This window comes from Dendropsophus ebraccatus, chromosome 11 (genome assembly GCF_027789765.1).
Source record: "Dendropsophus ebraccatus isolate aDenEbr1 chromosome 11, aDenEbr1.pat, whole genome shotgun sequence".
NCBI lineage: Eukaryota > Metazoa > Chordata > Amphibia > Anura > Hylidae > Dendropsophus > Dendropsophus ebraccatus.
In genome coordinates, this window is record NC_091464.1 from 97,842,818 (window position 1) to 97,861,609 (window position 18,792).

The following is an 18,792-nucleotide window of genomic DNA, read 5'->3' on the forward strand; positions in this document are numbered from 1 at the left end:
CAGTACCTGGATAACATCGTCCTCCGCCACCTCGTACAGCAGCTCGTCATGCAGCTGCAGAATGAAGAAAGCGCCACGCATCGGGGGCGAGGGAATCGCTTTTCTTACAGATTGTCCTAAAAGGTAGAGAACAGGAAAATGTTAAAACACCCAAAATACGTTTCCAGTGAAAAAGGGGCATACAGGAGGCTCAGTATAGAGGAGAACCCTGGCATACAGAAGACCCAGTATAGGGGAGGCGCCCGGCCTAGAGGAGACCCAGTATAGGGGAGGCGCCCGGCCTAGAGGAGACCCAGTATAGGGGAGGCGCCCGGCCTAGAGGAGACCCAGTATAGGGGAGGCGCCCGGCCTAGAGGAGACCCAGTATAGGGGAGGCGCCCGGCCTAGAGGAGACCCAGTATAGGGGAGGCGCCCGGCCTAGAGGAGACCCAGTATAGGGGAGGCGCCCGGCCTAGAGGAGACCCGGAGAGCGGGAGGCGCCCGGCCTAGAGGAGACCCAGTATAGGGGAGGCGCCCGGCCTAGAGGAGACCCAGTATAGGGGAGGCGCCCGGCCTAGAGGAGACCCAGTATAGGGGAGGCGCCCGGCCTAGAGGAGACCCAGTATAGGGGAGGCGCCCGGCCTAGAGGAGACCCAGTATAGGGGAGGCGCCCGGCCTAGAGGAGACCCAGTATAGGGGAGGCGCCCGGCCTAGAGGAGACCCAGTATAGGGGAGGCGCCCGGCCTAGAGGAGACCCAGTATAGGGGAGGCGCCCGGCCTAGAGGAGACCCAGTATAGGGGAGGCGCCCGGCCTAGAGGAGACCCAGTATAGGGGAGGCGCCCGGCCTAGAGGAGACCCAGTATAGGGGAGGCGCCCGGCCTAGAGGAGACCCAGTATAGGGGAGGCGCCCGGCCTAGAGGAGACCCAGTATAGGGGAGGCGCCCGGCCTAGAGGAGACCCAGTATAGGGGAGGCGCCCGGCCTAGAGGAGACCCAGTATAGGGGAGGCGCCCGGCCTAGAGGAGACCCAGTATAGGGGAGGCGCCCGGCCTAGAGGAGACCCAGTATAGGGGAGGCGCCCGGCCTAGAGGAGACCCAGTATAGGGGAGGCGCCCGGCATAGAGGAGACCCAGTATAGGGGAGGCGCCCGGCATAGAGGAGACCCAGTATAGGGGAGGCGCCCGGCATAGAGGAGACCCAGTATAGGGGAGGCGCCCGGCATAGAGGAGACCCAGTATAGGGGAGGCGCCCGGCATAGAGGAGACCCAGTATAGGGGAGGCGCCCGGCATAGAGGAGACCCAGTATAGGGGAGGCGCCCGGCATAGAGGAGACCCAGTATAGGGGAGGCGCCCGGCATAGAGGAGACCCAGTATAGGGGAGGCGCCCGGCATAGAGGAGACCCAGTATAAGGGAGGCGCCCGGCATAGAGGAGACCCAGTATAGGGGAGACGCCCGGCATAGAGGAGACCCAGTATAGGGGAGGCGCCCGGCATAGAGGAGACCCAGTATAGGGGAGGCGCCCGGCATAGAGGAGACCCAGTATAGGGGAGGCGCCCGGCATAGAGGAGACCCAGTATAGGGGAGGCGCCCGGCATAGAGGAGACCCAGTATAGGGGAGGCGCCTAACATAAAGGAGGCCCAGTATAGGGGAGACCCGGCATAGGGGAGACCCGGCATGGGGGAGACCCGGCATGGGGGAGGCGCCTGGTGTAGAGGAGGCACAGTATAAAGGGGGTGTGCAGAATAGAAGAGGCACCCAGTATGGAGAACTATGGGAAGATCATTAGGAGGGGCCTCACACACCTGTCAGTCGGGGCAGCGTCCAGTGTCCGTGGGATCGGGGCGCTGAGGGGAAGGTCTCCTCCAGACGTCGCTGGATCTTGACAGTAGCAGTTTTGACTATGTCGGCGGCAGAGCCCTGCACGGTGGTGTTCACGGCCTGACGCTCCGCCTGGTAACGGGAATAAACATAGTTTCTAGTAAGGGCCCTATTCCACAGTAACCGTCGTTCGTTGGAATAAAGAGAACGATCAGCCTGGGGGGGGCTTCCTAGATGGCCTGCACTGACACAGTGTAACAAACCTGCCCTGCACACACACTCACATGAGCCTTTGCGTGGGGATTGGAGTCATTGATGGCGGGCAGGTAGCGGCGGCGGCCCAGCACGGTCTGTACAAAGCCTTTGGCGGCGCAGTTCTTCACCGTCTCCTTCAGGAAGCGCTGTATACCTGGAGATATGGAAAGTGATGTCACAAGAGCTACGCCCACTGCGAAGGCAACCCCTGCCCAAAATCCATGACAGACAGGAAGGTGATGGGTGCCGCCCACCCTCTTACCTGTGTACCGTGCCTTGAAGGATTGGATGTAACAGGCGGCGTCCTCCTCAGATATCGCCATCTGCTCCCCTAGAGAGCGCGCCCCCATCCCATAGACGATTCCGTAACAAATCTAAAGGATGACGAGAAGAGAAGCTGCCTGGATCTATAAGATATTACCCCCCCCCCCCCCCCCGTTATCTGGCCCCTCCCTAGCAGTAATCTATGTGCCCCCCCGTTATCTGTACCCCCCCCCCCACCCGGCAGTGATCTTTGTGCCCCCCGTTATTTGGCCCTCCCTAGCAGTGATCTATGTGCCCCCCCCCCCGTTATCTGCCCCCTCCCCAGCAGTAATCTATGTCCCCCCCCAGCAGTGATCTATGTGCCCCCCCCGGTTATCTGCCCCCTCCCCAGCAGTGATCTATGTGCCCCCCCCCCGCTATCTGCCCCCTCCCCAGCAGTGATCTATGTGCCCCCCGTTATCTGCCCCCTCCCCAACAGTGATCTATGTGCCCCCCGCTATCTGCCCCCTCCCCAACAGTGATCTATGTGCCCCCCCCCGCTATCTGCCCCCTCCCCAGCAGTGATCTATGTGCCCCCCCCGGCTATCTGCCCCCTCCCCAGCAGTGATCTATGTGCCCCCCCCGCTATCTGCCCCCTCCTCAACAGTGATCTATGTGCCCCCCCCCGCTATCTGCCCCCTCCTCAGCAGTGATCTGTGCCCCCTGTTATCTGCCCCTTCCTTAGCGGTAATCTACATGCCCCCGTTATTCCCCCCTCAGTGATCAGTGTCCCCCGTTCCCCCTAGTGGTCACCTGCTTGGCCTGCTGCCTCATACTGTCGGTTACGGCCTCCGGCTCAATCATCTTCCACTCGGCCGCGATGCTCCGGAAGACGTCGGAGCCGCTGTTCAGCACCTGGATGAGGCGACGGTCGTGGGATAAGTGAGCGAGGATCCGCAGCTCCAGCTGAGAGTAATCAGCGGCCAGGATGAGCCCCCCTGCAGGGAAAAGAGAGGGTGAGAGCCGAACACCCAACACCGGACCCCCAAACCCCAGTACAGAGAATTACCTGAGAAGGGGATGAAGGCGTGCCGCATGCTGACCGAGAACGACATCCCCCGCTCCAGCGGGACCACCACCGCCTGGGGAAGGGTCCTCCCACCTCTGAAACCACAAAACACCGTCCAGAGGGGCCACAATACCCCCAGCCCTGGCCCCCAAACCCCTACAGAGATTTAGAGGGTCTACGATGGGGGTCATCACTTACCGCTGCCTGGAGGAGAGGGCGGAGCGGGCGGCCTGGGATGGGGGGCTCTCACCAACCACACGCGGCATTTCAATCTCAAAGTCCTTGGGAACATTCTGGATATTGGGCTCCGTGAAGCTAATCCTGCCTGGAGCACCGAGATTGTCACACCATGGAAAGACCCTGGCCTCTACATCCCCCCCACCACCAGTGATCCCAGCCTCTACATCCCCCCCACCACCAGTGATCCCAGCCTCTACATCCCCCCCCCCCCCCCCCCCCCCCACACACACACACTGGCAGTGACCCCGGCCTCTACATTCCCCCCCCCCCCCCCCCCCCCCCCTGGCAGTGACCCCAGCCTCTACATCCCTCCCCACCAGCAGTGACCCCGGCCTCTACATCCCCCACACTGGCAGTGACCCCGGCCTCTACATTTCCCCCCCCCCCTGGCAGTGACCCCAGCCTCTACATCCCTCCCCACCAGCAGTGACCCTGGCCTCTACATCCCCACCACCACCAGTGATCCCAGCCTCTACATCCCCCCCACCACCAGTGATCCCAGCCTCTACATCCCCCCCACCACCAGTGACCCCAGCCTCTACATCCCTCCCCACCAGCAGTGACCCCGGCCTCTACATCCCCCACACTGGCAGTCACCTGGCCTCTACATCCCCCCCACCACCAGTGACCCCAGCCTCTACATCCCTCCCCACCGGCAGTAACCCTGGCCTCTACATCCCCCCACCACCAGTGACCCCGGCCTCTACATACCCCCCCCCACCCCCAACGGCAGTGACTCCGGCCTCTACATCCCCCCCACCACCAGTGACCCCGACCTCTACATACCCCCACTGGCAGTGACCCCGGCCTCTACTTTCCGCCCCACTGGCAGTGACCCCAGCCTCTACATCCCTCCCCACCGGCAGTAACCCCAGCCTCTACATCACCCCACCACCACAAGTAACCCTGGCCTCTACATCCCCCCACCACTAGTGACCCCGGCCTCTACATCCCCACCTATGCCAATGACCCCCGCCTTTACAACATTGCAAAGCCAGTATCCCCAGCCTCTACATCCCCCCCCCCACTGGCAGTGACCCCGGCCTCTACTTTCCGCCCCACTGGCAGTGACCCCAGCCTCTACATCCCTCCCCACCGGCAGTAACCCCAGCCTCTACATCACCCCACCACCACAAGTAACCCTGGCCTCTACATCCCCCCACCACTAGTGACCCCGGCCTCTACATCCCCACCTATGCCAATGACCCCCGCCTTTACAACATTGCAAAGCCAGTATCCCCAGCCTCTACATCCCCCCCCCCCACTGGCAGTGACCCCAGCCTCTACATCCCCCCCACCGGCAGTGACCCCGACCTCTACATACCCCCACCGGCAGTGACACCGACCTCTACATACCCCCACCGGCAGTGACCCCAGCCTCTACATCCTCCCCCCAGTGACCCCAGCCTCTACAACCCACCCCAGTGACCCCGGCCTCAACATCTCTCCCCACCACCACCACCACCAGTGACCCTGGCCTCTACATCCCCACCACCACTAGTGATCCGGCCTCTACATCCCCCCCCACCGGCAGTGACCCCTGCCTCTACATCCCCCCACCGACAGTGAACCCTGCCTCTACATCCCCCCACCGACAGTGAACCCTGCCTCTACATCCTCCCCCCCAGTGACCCCGGCCTCAACATCCCTCCCCACCACCACCACCAGTGACCCCGGCCTCTACATCACCCTCCACCGCTAGTGAGCCTGGCCTCTACATCCCCACCACCACCAGTGACCCCGGCCTCTATATTAACATGCTAACTACAGCCTCTAAACCCCCATTTCCCGTCTGCCTCCAGGCGTGCTTGTCCGTACCAGTGGCGGTGTGAGTCTGGGACACGGGGTAGATCCGCTCCATGTCCAGGCACTGGCAGTAGCTCTTCTGGCGCTGCAGCGGGTACACCACCTTGGTCATGGCGTTGGTGATTCGCTTCCACTCCAGGATCAGTCCCGGCAGAGGATGCAGCGGCTTCAACTTCTCCAAAACATCCTGAGAAGAGGAAAAGCGTCAGGGGCGACACCTGCGGGTGTGTGTTGGGGGGGAAGGGGGGGGGGGGCGGGTAACTGGGCGACACCTGCGGGTGTGTGTGTGTGTGTGTGGGGGGGGGGGGGTGACTGGGGACACCTGCTGGGGGCAACAGTTGGGTGACAGGGCGACACCTGCAGGGAGGGTGTGTGTGTGTGTGTGTGTGTGTGTGTGTGTGTGTGTGTGTGTGTGTGTGTGGGGGGGGTGAACAGTTGGGTGACAGGGCAACACCTGCTTGGGGGGGGGGGGGGGGGGGAACAGTTGGGCGACACCTGCGGGTGGTGACGGGGCGACACCTGCTGGGGGGCGGGAGGGAGACAGTTGGGTGACGGGGCAACACCTGCTGGGGGAGTGACAGGGTGGTGAGACCTTGTTGGTGCTGAACTGCTTGCTGAGTCGGAATCTGTTCCCATTCAGCACCGGCCGCCTCGTGTACCCCAGAGTCTTCTTGTTTCCCGGACCCCTCAGATCTCCATTGGGCGGCAGCTTCAGTTCAATGAACAAAACCTGATGGCAGAAACAGGAAGAGATCAGAGACACTGGCTCATACTGCACTCACTATTCTGCTGTTACATCCTCCAGAGCTGCACTCACTATTCTGCTGTTACATCCTCCAGAGCTGCACTCCCTATTCTGCTGTTACATCCTCCAGAGCTGCACTCACTATTCTGCAGTTACATCATGTCTCATCCTCCAGAGCTGTGCTCACTATTCTGCAGTTACATCACGTCTCATCCTCCAGAGCAGCACTCACTCTTCTGCTGTTACATCCTCCAGAGCTGCACTCACTATTCTGCTGTTACATAAGGTCTCATCCTCCAGAGCTGCACTCACTATTCTGCTGTTACATCACATGGATAAGACACGATGTTACGGCTTGCGGTCTCTCGGTACCTGGGCGACATCGTCAGGGCTGGTGAGGGAGAAGCTGTGGCTGGCCAGCTGGTAGGCCTGGGCCTCGATCTGCTCCAGCTTGGCTTCCATGATGTGTTTCTGGCTCTCACACTCCTCAGTACTGAAACCGATGCCATTCAGCTCCAGCAGTGCCAGGCAGTAGTGTGTGGGCATCTCCACCGCGCTGAAGACCACTGCAAGAGAGAGCAGATGTCCTGACAGCCGCTGCCCCCTCCCACCTTCCCTCCGCTGGCTGTTCCCCCCTCCCACCTTTCCCCCCACTGGCTGCTGCCCCTTTTCCCCCGCTGTCCGCTCCCCCTCCCACCTTTCCCCTGCTGGCCGCTCCCCCTCCCACCTTTCCCCTGCTGGCCACTCCCCTTCCCACCTTTCCCCTGCTCCCCTTCCCACCTTTCCCCTGCTCCCCTTCCCACCTTTCCCCTGCTGGCCGCTCCCCCTCCCACCTTTCCCCTGCTGGCCGCTCCCCCTCCCACCTTTCCCCTGCTGGCCGCTCCCCCTCCCACCTTTCCCCTGCTGGCCGCTCCCCCTCCCACCTTTCCCCTGCTGGCCGCTCCCCCTCCCACCTTTCCCCTGCTGGCCGCTCCCCCTCCCACCTTTCCCCTGCTGGCCGCTCCCCCTCCCACCTTTCCCCTGCTGGCCGCTCCCCCTCCCACCTTTCCCCTGCTGGCCGCTCCCCCTCCCACCTTTCCCCTGCTGGCCGCTCCCCCTCCCACCTTTCCCCTGCTGGCCGCTCCCCCTCCCACCTTTCCCCTGCTGGCCGCTCCCCCTCCCACCTTTCCCCTGCTGGCCACTACCCTTCCCACGTTTCCCCTGCTGGCCACTCCCCTTCCCACCTTTCCCCTGCTCCCCCTCCCACCTTTCCCCTGCTCCCCCTCCCACCTTTCCCCTGCTGGCCGCTCCCCCGCCCACCTTTCCCCCGCTGTCCACCCCAGCTCCCATCCCCCCAGTTACCTTGCAGATTCTCTCTCTCCAATACGCGGTATAAGGTGGTCATGACGCTAAAAACCAGGACAGACTCTATGGCGGCCCGGTAACGTCCGGAGCGATCACTGCTGGCGCTCAGGCCCAGGCTCTGCACCCCCTGACCACTACCTACCCCGTCCAGCAGGGGGAGCTCTTGTGGGAGGAAGTTGGTCACCATGTTGTGAAGTGTCCGTTCCTTGGAGCTCGGATCCAGCAACCAGCAGGCAACCTGCAAGACGAGACGTCACTGACATAGGGGCCCCGGGAATCACATGCCTGCTCCTGCAGGGGCCCCCCACCGTATATTAATCCTGAAGCCATTGCTCGGCTGGGATGATGGTGGCGGCTGATGACTGGCGCTTCGGCTATAGGTCCACCCCCCAGCACATGGCAGTGCAGCAGCCTCCTACACTGCCCCCCCCCCCATATCTCTGTACAGTGCCCCCCCCCATATCTCTGTACAGTGCAGACACCCCCCATCTCTGTACACTGCCCCCCCCATATCTCTGTACACTGCCCCCCCCATATCTCTGTACACTGCAGCCACCCCCCATCTCTGTACACTGCAGACACCCCCCATCTCTGTACACTGCCCCCCCCATATCTCTGTACACTGCAGACACCCCCCATCTCTGTACAGTGCAGACACCCCCCCCATATCTCTGTACACTGCACCCCCATATCTCTGTACAGTGCAGACCCCCCCCCCATATCTCTGTACACTGCAGCCACCCCCCCATATCTCTGTACACTGCACCCCCATATCTCTGTACAGTGCAGACCCCCCCCCCATATCTCTGTACACTGCAGCCACCCCCCCATATCTCTGTACACTGCCCCCCCATATCTCTGTACACTGCAGCCACCCCCCCATATCTCTGTACAGTGCAGACACCCCCCCCCATATCTCTGTACACTGCCCCCCCCATATCTCTGTACACTGCAGACACCCCCCATCTCTGTACACTGCCCCCCCCATATCTCTGTACACTGCAGACACCCACCATCTCTGTACACTGCCGACACCCCCCCATCTCTGTACACTGCAGACACCCCCCATCTCTGTACACTGCAGCCACCCCCCATCTCTGTACACTGCCACCCCACCATCTCTGTACACTGCCACCCCCCCATCTCTGTACACTGCAGCCACCCCCCATCTCTGTACACTGCAGACACCCCCCATCTCTGTACACTGCCACCCCACCATCTCTGTACACTGCAGACACCCCCCATCTCTGTACACTGCCACCCCACCATCTCTGTACACTGCAGACACCCCCCATCTCTGTACACTGCAGACACCCCCCATCTCTGTACACTGCAGACACCCCCCATCTCTGTACACTGCAGACACCCCCCCCATCTCTGTACACTGCAGACACCCCCCCATCTCTGTACACTGCAGACACCCCCCATCTCTGTACACTGCAGACACCCCCCCATCTCATTACACGGACCCCCCATCATCTCTGTACACTGCAGACCCCCCCCCCCCCATCTCATTACACGCACCCCCCATCTCTGTACACTGCAGACACCCCCCATCTTGTTACACGGACCCCCCATCATCTCTGTACACACAGACACCCCCACCCTTGCAGTTATTCTGTGCACGGACCACACTCGGTGCAGGACCGGACAGCACTCACAGCTTGAACAGTGCGGATCAGTTACCTTCGGGTCTTGGAAGTTTCCAGTGATGGCGGCTCCACAGCCCAGGACCAGCGCCTTGTACTGTTCAATGAAGTTATACACTATGACCTCTAGGGGGCGCATCTGCTGCAATGTGGACTGCAGTACGCACAGCCGCTCCTCGAGGGACAGGTTCAGGTCCAGCGGGGGAGGGGCAAGGCTGGAGCTTATATCTGCAACGATAGGACCCAGAGGATTGTCATCCCAGCGGCCCCACATAACCGGATCTCTTACACACGGCACTAAATGGGGGCCCCACCGCTTCCTATGAGGAGCCAATGATCCTTATGGGACTCCTCTACAAGTCTAACCACTAGGGGTGCCATTCTCAAACAGTGCAGTCACCAATATGGCCGCCTGCCCCCATGTGATGCCAGAGGGGCCCATCTGCACGGCTACCTGACTGGTGGTGCTCTCGTTGTAGGGACAGATAATAGGCGTCCTTCCCGCCCCAGCACACGGCCAGGCCCACCAGCAGCACATCGTCCCAGCCAGGGATGTGGAGGCCATCATCTTCCTTGGCTGGCCTCCATCCTGGTGACGCCACTAAGGACATAAATGTGAAGAAGTGTTACTGAGGACATCAATAAGGGGGTGTCGGGAACGAAACACTCGAGAAATTATAGTGACAGCATGGAGGAACATTCACCTGGTCTAAACCTCCCCCCGATGCAGGATCTGGAGGAGGACGCCGCCCTGGATCTCCGCTCACAGGCCAAGGACAGGGAGAACTTCCTCTGGTTCCTCCATTCCTTCATGAATGTCTGGAAGAGAGTCCGATCCCCAGCCACATCGATTATACTAAAGCCCTGAGAGCTGGACGGAGGTAACACAGAGTCCTGGGACAGCTGCAAGGAAAAGTCCTCGCCTACGAGGGAGGCATCTCCATGACCGTCCATCCTGTGGTCCAGAACGTCATTCTGTGGCCCAAACAGCTGATCTGCATCCTGGGACAGGAAGCTCAGGTCACTCAGGGAGGCCAGTCTTGGATTCTTGATGTCTGATCTCATGGAGTAGAGGCCGGTCAGTCTAGAAGTACAGGCACTGGGAGGAGTGGGGGGCACCAGCTCCGTCCTGCTATAAGGCCTGGAGTCTGGATGTGGTTGGTCGTCTGCCGCGGGGTTTGGGGTAGAGTTACGGGTTGTGACCCCTACATGATGAAGGTGAGAGGAGGGGGTGCACAGAAGGTCTCCAGGATCTGGAACACAGGGTCTTGCCTTGCAATCGTCTTGCTCCATTCCAGCACACATCTTTGGACTGGGATCTCCATTAGATCTGATGTCGGTCATTTCATTTGGCCACTGATCTAACATGGCCTCCATTCCCTGAGTCAGGCTGAACGAGAGGTTGTACCACTCTGATTCGGTCTTCACAGCTTCCCTACTGTCTCCACTCTCAATCACTGGACCCGGGACCTGTGGACCTACATGTCTCTCTGCTGGAGGTTGTTCTACGTAATCTAGAACCTCAACCATCTGGAAGGAATCCAGCTGAGAGAACATTATGGAACCTTCCTCAGGGATTAGGTGGGGGGGATCTGGGGTCTTCTGCTGAGGGGGCTGGGGTTCCTCCTTTTTGCCCTCAGACAGAGGATGAAAACCAGGTTCTTCCAGTTTAGAGCAGAAACCAAGATCATCATTGAAGCTGTCAAATAGGAAGCTGTCGCTCATATTCAGGCTGGTCTCAGTTTCTTTGAGATGTCTGGGACCGCGGTCATCTTCTGAGGCAGCTTGCCTTGGTGGAGATGCTACGTGAGTGTTAGGATCGGCACCAATATCTTCACTCTTCACCTGCGTGTGGTGGGACTGGAACAAGACCTGGAGTTGTGTATCGGTGATGGACACGTTTCTTCCCCCCAGCCATGGGCTTCCTGCTGCTGGTGGACTTTCCTTGCTGGGTGGACCAAGTAATTTCTGTCCAGAGTTCTCCTGATCCTGTTCTGCTCGGTCTGGACCTTCACCCTTTCTAGGTGTTACACTCCTGGCATGCTCCATTGGGGGCAGGCTTAGGCCGTTTATCAGCAAATGCGCTGCTGGTGTCACATCTGTGACCTCCTGCTTTCTCTCGTGCTCGGACGCCACCTGCTGCAGAATTAACCTCTCTGTCTGAGTATCCAGCTGGAAACTGTCCTCGAAAGTCCTGGAGGCAACGTACAAGTCTGGAGAGTGGCTGCAGTTGGGAGAGGCCGTGCCTCTTGGGGTCAGGCTTTCTCTAGTCGTTGTCATGTTTGTGGAATCTGATCCTACATTAACCTGATTAATCTCAGGAATGTCATTCCTTGCTGCTGGGGGGTCTCCGCCATCGTGTGGTGGTCTGGCATCCACCACCTGGGCAGCAGGACATGGCGGAACTGTTGGGACTCTGAATATCGGTGTATTCGAGCTCTCCCCCAGGAGACCGCCGGGTCTCTCTCCTGTCTTGGAGGACAGGACTCCATCTTTCTTTCCTTTTGATGAAGAATCTTGACCAACAAGCAGCCAGTGACCGGGAACCAGTCCCGTCTCTTGGTCATTGCCGTGGGAGCTAGTGTTGGAGACACGGGCGTGTTCAGTGAGGCGCCCGTCACCTGGGCACTTGCCTGCCGTTCCCAGGCCAGTGTCTCCCGACGTGTCCTCATGGTCATTACTCTTTCCTCTCCCGGGATCCTTTCCTGGAGCACTTTCCGCAGTCTTCTCCTCGCCATTTACCTCTTCAGGGCTTTCTGTACTGGGCTCCAGGGGGCCGGAACCTGGGGCAGCAGAAAGCTCTATGGCTGCCCCATTACTTGGGGTCTCCAGTCTCAGGCCGGCACTCTCTGCAGTAAGAGAAGGTTTCTCAGCAGAGATGGTCAGCTTCTTCTGAGGCTCTGAGGTAGACTCTGTGCTGGTGTTCAGAGACGAGGTGGATCCCAGGCTGGTATCAGGACTCCACTGGATTCCCATCATGGCCAGGTCCTCCTTCAGCAGCCTCCGCGCCTCCTCTACGATCAGCTCTGCTGCCTCCCGCTCAGTCAGCCCCTTCTTCCCAGAGATCCAGATGCAGCGTGCAGCACGGCGCTCCTGGGCAGCTTCCTCCTCTTCATCCACAGCTCTGCGGGTACTGAGGACAGAATGACAAACATCAGGATAGCGGAGGCAAAAACACACAAAACCACAGCTACAAAAACTCCATAGACTGGGAGAGTCTGCAAATCACTGATCCAATCATCTGATCATCACTTCAAATCATATTTACTATGGGATAGAAAAAAAACAGTTATGGGTAATAATATAGGATTCTGCTCTTACATCATGTCTCCTCCTCCAGAGCTGCACTCACTATTCTGCTGTTACATCATGTCTCATCCTCCAGAGCTACATTCACTATTCTGCTGTTACATCATGTCTCCTCCTCCAGAGCTGCACTCACTATTCTTCTGTTACACCAGGTCCCATCCTCCAGAGCTGCACTCACTATTCTGCTGTTACATCATGTCTCATCCTCCAGAGCTGCACTCACTATTCTGCCGTTACATCAGGTCTCATCCTCCAGAGCTGCACTCAGTATTCTGCTGTTACATCATGTCTCATCCTCCAGAGCTGCACTCACTATTCTGCTGTTACAGTGCAGTACTGGCAGATAGTACAGGATGTAACTAGAGAAAACTACATAAAAAGTGAAGTAACAGGATTCTGGATTCTTCCATATAGCGGTGCAGCCAGACGCGCGGCTCCGCAGGGAACAATATGACCGCTCCGGCCTCTCATTCATCTTTCGGCCAATAACTGTTTTGTAAGCAATGAAAATGAAATTAATCTGGCTATTAATAAGGATTTGGGGATAATCCCAGCAGATCCGGCCGTGTGGAAATCAGCCACGTCCGCGGTGATTACACCGCAGCAGCCGCAGTTACCAGAGAGGAAGACTATTACACATCTGCCGAAATGTGTATGCAGCTCTAATCCTGCACACATTATACAGCAGGATACAGAGCTGTCATTGTATACCGCCCTGTAATTATCTCTACCAGGAACAGCAGCCGAGGGGAGATAGGGGGAAACCATCCTATAATACCGCACATACATCCCCCTACAGACGGAGCAGCCACTATATCCACAGCGGTTATATAACTGTACAGTACATAGGGGGCAATAATATAGTAGTTATATTCCTGTATATAGGAGCAGTATTATAGTAGTTATATTCTTGTATATAGGGAGCAGTATTATAGTAGTTATATTCTTGTATATAGGGAGCAGTATTATAGTAGTTATATTCCTGTATATAGGAGCAGTATTATAGTAGTTATATCCCTGTATATAGGAGCAGTATTATAGTAGTTATGTTCCTGTATATAGGAGCAGTATTATAGTAGTTATATCCTTGTATATAGGGGGCAATAATATAGTAGTTATATCCCTGTATATAGGGAGCAGTATTATAGTAGTTATATTCCTGTATATAGGAGCAGTATTATAGTAGTTATATTCTTGTATATAGGGAGCAGTATTATAGTAGTTATATCCCTGTATATAGGGAGCAGTATTATAGTAGTTATATTCCTGTATATAGGAGCAGTATTATAGTAGTTATATTTTTGTATATAGGTGTCAGTATTATAGTAGTTATATTCTTGTATATAGGTGTCAGTATTATAGTAGTTATATTCTTGTATATAGGTGTCAGTATTATAGTAGTTATATTCCTGTATATAGGAGCAGTATTATAGTAGTTATATTCCTGTATATAGGAGCAGTATTATAGTAGTTATATTCCTCTATATAGGGGGAAGTATTATAGTAGTTATATTCCTGTATATAGAGAGCAGTATTATAGTAGTTATATCCCTGTATATAGGGGACAGTATTATAGTAGTTATATTCCTGTATATAGGAGCAGTATTATAGTAAATATATTCCTGTATATAGGAGCAGTACTATAGTAGTTATATTCCTGTATATAGGAGCAGTATTATAGTAGTTATATTCCTGTATATAGGAGCAGTATTATAGTAGTATATTCCTGTATATGGGAGCAGTATTATAGTAGTTATATTCCTGTATATAGGAGCAGTATTATAGTAGTTATATTCCTGTATATAGGAGCAGTATTATAGTAGTATATCCCTGTATATAGGAGCAGTATTATAGTAGTTATATTCCTCTATAAAGGAGCAGTATTATAGTAGTTATATTCCTGTATATAGGAGCAGTATTATAGTAAATATATTCCTGTATATAGGAGCAGTACTATAGTAGTTATATTCCTGTATATAGGGGGCAGTATTATAGTAGTTATATCCCTGTATATAGGGGGCAGTATTATAGTAGTTATATTCCTGTATATAGGAGCAGTATTATAGTAGTTATGGTTCAGGGAAGAAACAGAGTGCTGCACCTCACACCTATGGCTGATACTAGTGCCGCTAGGCTAAATAAAAAACACATCAGAATTTTGTGTATGAATTGATCAAGCCATACTGCCCCATGTACCTCGTGCCGGTGTCTGATACACATGGGTCCCTACACTAAGTCCACACCGTGCCAGTCAGCGACCACCAACCCCGCAGGCGTGCACAGCCAGGGAACGGGGGCCATGGGACGGCCCTGCGACCCCCATGCCACAGGACCAGACCCAAAAACACCAGAACCCGGCCAGCACCGCCGGCGGAGAAGGTCGCCCCCAAGCAGCACAAGTCTGGATAAGATATTACACGGGGCAATATGGCTTGATCAATTCATATACAGACACTCTGGTGTTGATTTTTAATATAGGCCTAGCGGCATTAGTATCAGCCATAGATGGGATGTGCAGCCGTTCCATTCTCTCCAGTTCGTGTTTCGCAATTCTCCCTCTCTGAACAGCTAGCACTCCTTTATAAGACCCACATGACCAAAATTAGCAGGATATGTCTGTGCTCACATGTTTGGACCTTATGTCTTCCCCATTCTGTGAGAGCAGCAATGGTAAGTGTAATACCATATCCATACTTGTGTCGTTTGGGGGCAGCCTTCCCTGCCGGTGGTGCTGGCTGGGTTTTGGTGGGGCTTTTTGGGTCTGGTCCTGTGACATTGGGGTTGCAGGGCCGTTCCATGGCCTCCCTTCCCTGACTGTGCACGCTTTGCGGGGTTGGCGGTCGCTGACCGACACGGTGTGGAGTTAGCGTAGGGACCCGTGTGGACCAGAGCACCTGCGCGGTGGTACACGGGGCAATATGGCTTGATCAATTCATATACAGACACTCTGGTGCTGATTTTTAATATAGGCCTAGCGGCATTAGTATCAGCCATAGATGGGATGTGCAGCCGTTCCACTCTCTCCAGTTCGTATTATAGTAGTATATTCCTGTATATAGGAGCAGTATTATAGTAGTATATTCCTGTATATCGGAGCAGTATTATAGTAGATATATTCCTGTATATAGGAGCAGTATTATAGTAGTATATTCCTGTATATAGGGGACAGTATTATAGTAGTATATTCCTGTATATAGGGGGCAGTATTATAGTAGTATATTCCTGTATATAGGAGCAGTATTATAGTAGTTATATTCCTGTATATAGAAGCAGTATTATAGTAGTTATATTCCTGTATATAGGAGCAGTATTATAGTAGTATATTCCTGTATATAGGAGCAGTATTATAGTAGTTATATTCCTGTATATAGGAGCAGTACTATAGTAGTTATATTCCTGTATATAGGGGACAGTATTATAGTAGTTATATTCCTGTACATAGGGGGCAGTATTATAGTAGTATATTCCTGTATATAGGAGCAGTATTATAGTAGTTATATTCCTGTATATAGGGAGCAGTATTATAGTAGTTATATTCCTGTATATAGGAGCAGTATTATAGTAGTTATATTCCTGTATATAGGAGCAGTACTATAGTAGTTATATTCCTGTATATAGGGGACAGTATTATAGTAGTTATATTCCTGTATATAGGAGCAGTATTATAGTAGTATAACCCTGTATATAGGAGCAGTATTATAGTAGTATATTCCTGTATATAGGAGCAGTATTATAGTAGTATATTCCTGTATATAGGAGCAGTATTATAGTAGTTATATTCCTGTATATAGGAGCAGTACTATAGTAGTTATATTCCTGTATATAGGGGACAGTATTATAGTAGTTATATTCCTGTATATAGGGAGCAGTATTATAGTAGTATATTCCTGTATATAGGGGGCAGTATTATAGTAGTATATTCTTGTATATAGGAGCAGTATTATAGTAGTTATATTCCTGTATATAGGAGCAGTATTATAGTAGTTATATTCCTGTATATAGGAGCAGTATTATAGTAGTATATTCCTGTATATAGGAGCAGTATTATAGTAGTTATATTCCTGTATATAGGAGCAGTACTATAGTAGTTATATTCCTGTATATAGGGGACAGTATTATAGTAGTTATATTCCTGTACATAGGGGGCAGTATTATAGTAGTATATTCCTGTATATAGGAGCAGTATTATAGTAGTTATATTCCTGTATATAGGGAGCAGTATTATAGTAGTTATATTCCTGTATATAGGAGCAGTATTATAGTAGTTATATTCCTGTATATAGGAGCAGTACTATAGTAGTTATATTCCTGTATATAGGGGACAGTATTATAGTAGTTATATTCCTGTATATAGGAGCAGTATTATAGTAGTATAACCCTGTATATAGGAGCAGTATTATAGTAGTATATTCCTGTATATAGGAGCAGTATTATAGTAGTTATATTCCTGTATATAGGAGCAGTACTATAGTAGTTATATTCCTGTATATAGGGGACAGTATTATAGTAGTTATATTCCTGTATATAGGAGCAGTATTATAGTAGTATAACCCTGTATATAGGAGCAGTATTATAGTAGTTATATTCCTGTATATAGGAGCAGTATTATAGTAGTTATATTCCTGTATATAGGAGCAGTATTATAGTTGTTATAGTCCTGTATAGGAGCAGTATTATAGTAGTTATATAGGGGATAGTAGTGCAGTTGTGGGGCTAAACAGTTTGCACAAAACCCAGTTGCACAAATAGCGTAACTTATAAGACGTTGGGTTCCCGACCACCTCTGGCAGTAGTGTACAGGTTGGGGAGCCCTCGATGAGAACATACCAGGGGGTCTTAGAGATGGCCTGTCCTGTGGGTTATGATGCCCGGATGGGTATACCCCTTTTCCCCTCTCATCTTTACTATAATGTTGTGATGACGGTAAATCAGAGGTCTGGACGCTGCTCTCAGTCAGAGAAGGGGATTGTGGGATTGTTCAGCAGGATTACAGTGGACAGAGATAACTATAGAAGCTAGCAGGGGTCCTGCAGCTCAGCTGACAGGGTCAATCACCTCTTAAAGGGCACTGCGTTCTTCAGAGCTGCCTCGACATGGCTGACATTTCCTCTTGCCAGCTCGCTGACAGTAATGAATCCGGCATTATACAGAGCTCGCGCCCTCTGTGCGTTCAGCAGATCCAGACGGACCAGATCACAGAGCTCCCGCTGTACACCAAACGTCAGCCGGCTCTGGAACTGAGAGAGGAGAAGCTCCATATTGTGCCAACCCAGCCGGTTACTAAACACTGTCACCATACCTGAAAGACACAAGACGACACACTGTAACAAATGCCGCCCGCAGCTGTGACGGGCTCAACAACTCATCCAGCTCTGCTACATGGTGTGTCACCTGCGTACGTGGCGGCCGACTGCTGCAGGGACTGGAGCTGACCCCGGCTGCAGCCATATTTTTTTGTCAGTTCCGACAAGGAAACTTCACTGATCAAATCCAACAGGACGAGACTGGTGTAGAACCTGGAGAGGAGAGACAACATGTGCTGCACTTAAAGGGGAACTCCGGATAAGAAAAACTTGTTTTCTATTAAAAGTACATTTACAGTTATATAGATGTGTGTGTATACAATGTATTACCGTATATGTACAGTATATAGATGTGTATACAATGTATTACCGTATCTGTACAGTATATAGATGTGTGTATACAATGTATTACCGTATATGTACAGTTATATAGATGTGTATACAATGTATTACCGTATCTGTACAGTTATATAGATGTGTATATACAATGTATTACCGTATCTGTACAGTTATATATAGATGTGTATACAATGTATTACCGTATCTGTACAGTTATATAGATGTGTGTGTATACAATGTATTACCGTATATGTAGTTATATAGATGTGTATACAATGTATTACCGTATCTGTACAGTTATATAGATGTGTATACAATGTATTACCGTATCTGTACAGTATATAGATGTGTATACAATGTATTACCGTATCTGTAGTTATATAGATGTGTATACAATGTATTACCGTATCTGTACAGTATATAGATGTGTGTATACAATGTATTACCGTATCTGTACAGTTATATAGATGTGTATACAATGTATTACCGTATCTGTACATTTATATAGATGTGTATATACAATGTATTACCGTATCTGTACAGTTATATAGATGTGTATACAATGTATTACCGTATCTGTACAGTTATATAGTTGTGTATACAATGTATTACCGTATCTGTACAGTTATATAGATGTGTATACAATGTATTACCGTATCTGTACAGTTATATATAGATGTGTATACAATGT

The 18,792-nt window shown here is 52.8% G+C and overlaps 1 protein-coding gene across 2 annotated transcripts in view; it reads right to left on the bottom strand.

Moving 5' to 3' along the window:
* Window positions 1–18,792, bottom strand: part of POLQ (DNA polymerase theta) — a 32,428-nt gene that overhangs the window by 473 nt on the left and 13,163 nt on the right. For both annotated transcript variants that reach the window (XM_069944691.1, XM_069944692.1), the window contains exons 15-30: window positions 17,851–17,975; window positions 17,515–17,758; window positions 9,855–12,283; window positions 9,605–9,751; window positions 9,188–9,378; window positions 7,499–7,739; window positions 6,530–6,723; window positions 6,005–6,142; window positions 5,425–5,599; window positions 3,565–3,691; window positions 3,367–3,461; window positions 3,111–3,295; window positions 2,317–2,428; window positions 2,084–2,208; window positions 1,784–1,931; window positions 7–116 (exon numbers count right to left, since the gene is read on the bottom strand). In XM_069944691.1, the coding sequence (XP_069800792.1) occupies window positions 7–116; window positions 1,784–1,931; window positions 2,084–2,208; window positions 2,317–2,428; window positions 3,111–3,295; window positions 3,367–3,461; window positions 3,565–3,691; window positions 5,425–5,599; window positions 6,005–6,142; window positions 6,530–6,723; window positions 7,499–7,739; window positions 9,188–9,378; window positions 9,605–9,751; window positions 9,855–12,283; window positions 17,515–17,758; window positions 17,851–17,975 (4,786 nt within the window). The remainder of the gene's footprint in view (window positions 1–6; window positions 117–1,783; window positions 1,932–2,083; window positions 2,209–2,316; window positions 2,429–3,110; window positions 3,296–3,366; window positions 3,462–3,564; window positions 3,692–5,424; window positions 5,600–6,004; window positions 6,143–6,529; window positions 6,724–7,498; window positions 7,740–9,187; window positions 9,379–9,604; window positions 9,752–9,854; window positions 12,284–17,514; window positions 17,759–17,850; window positions 17,976–18,792) is intronic.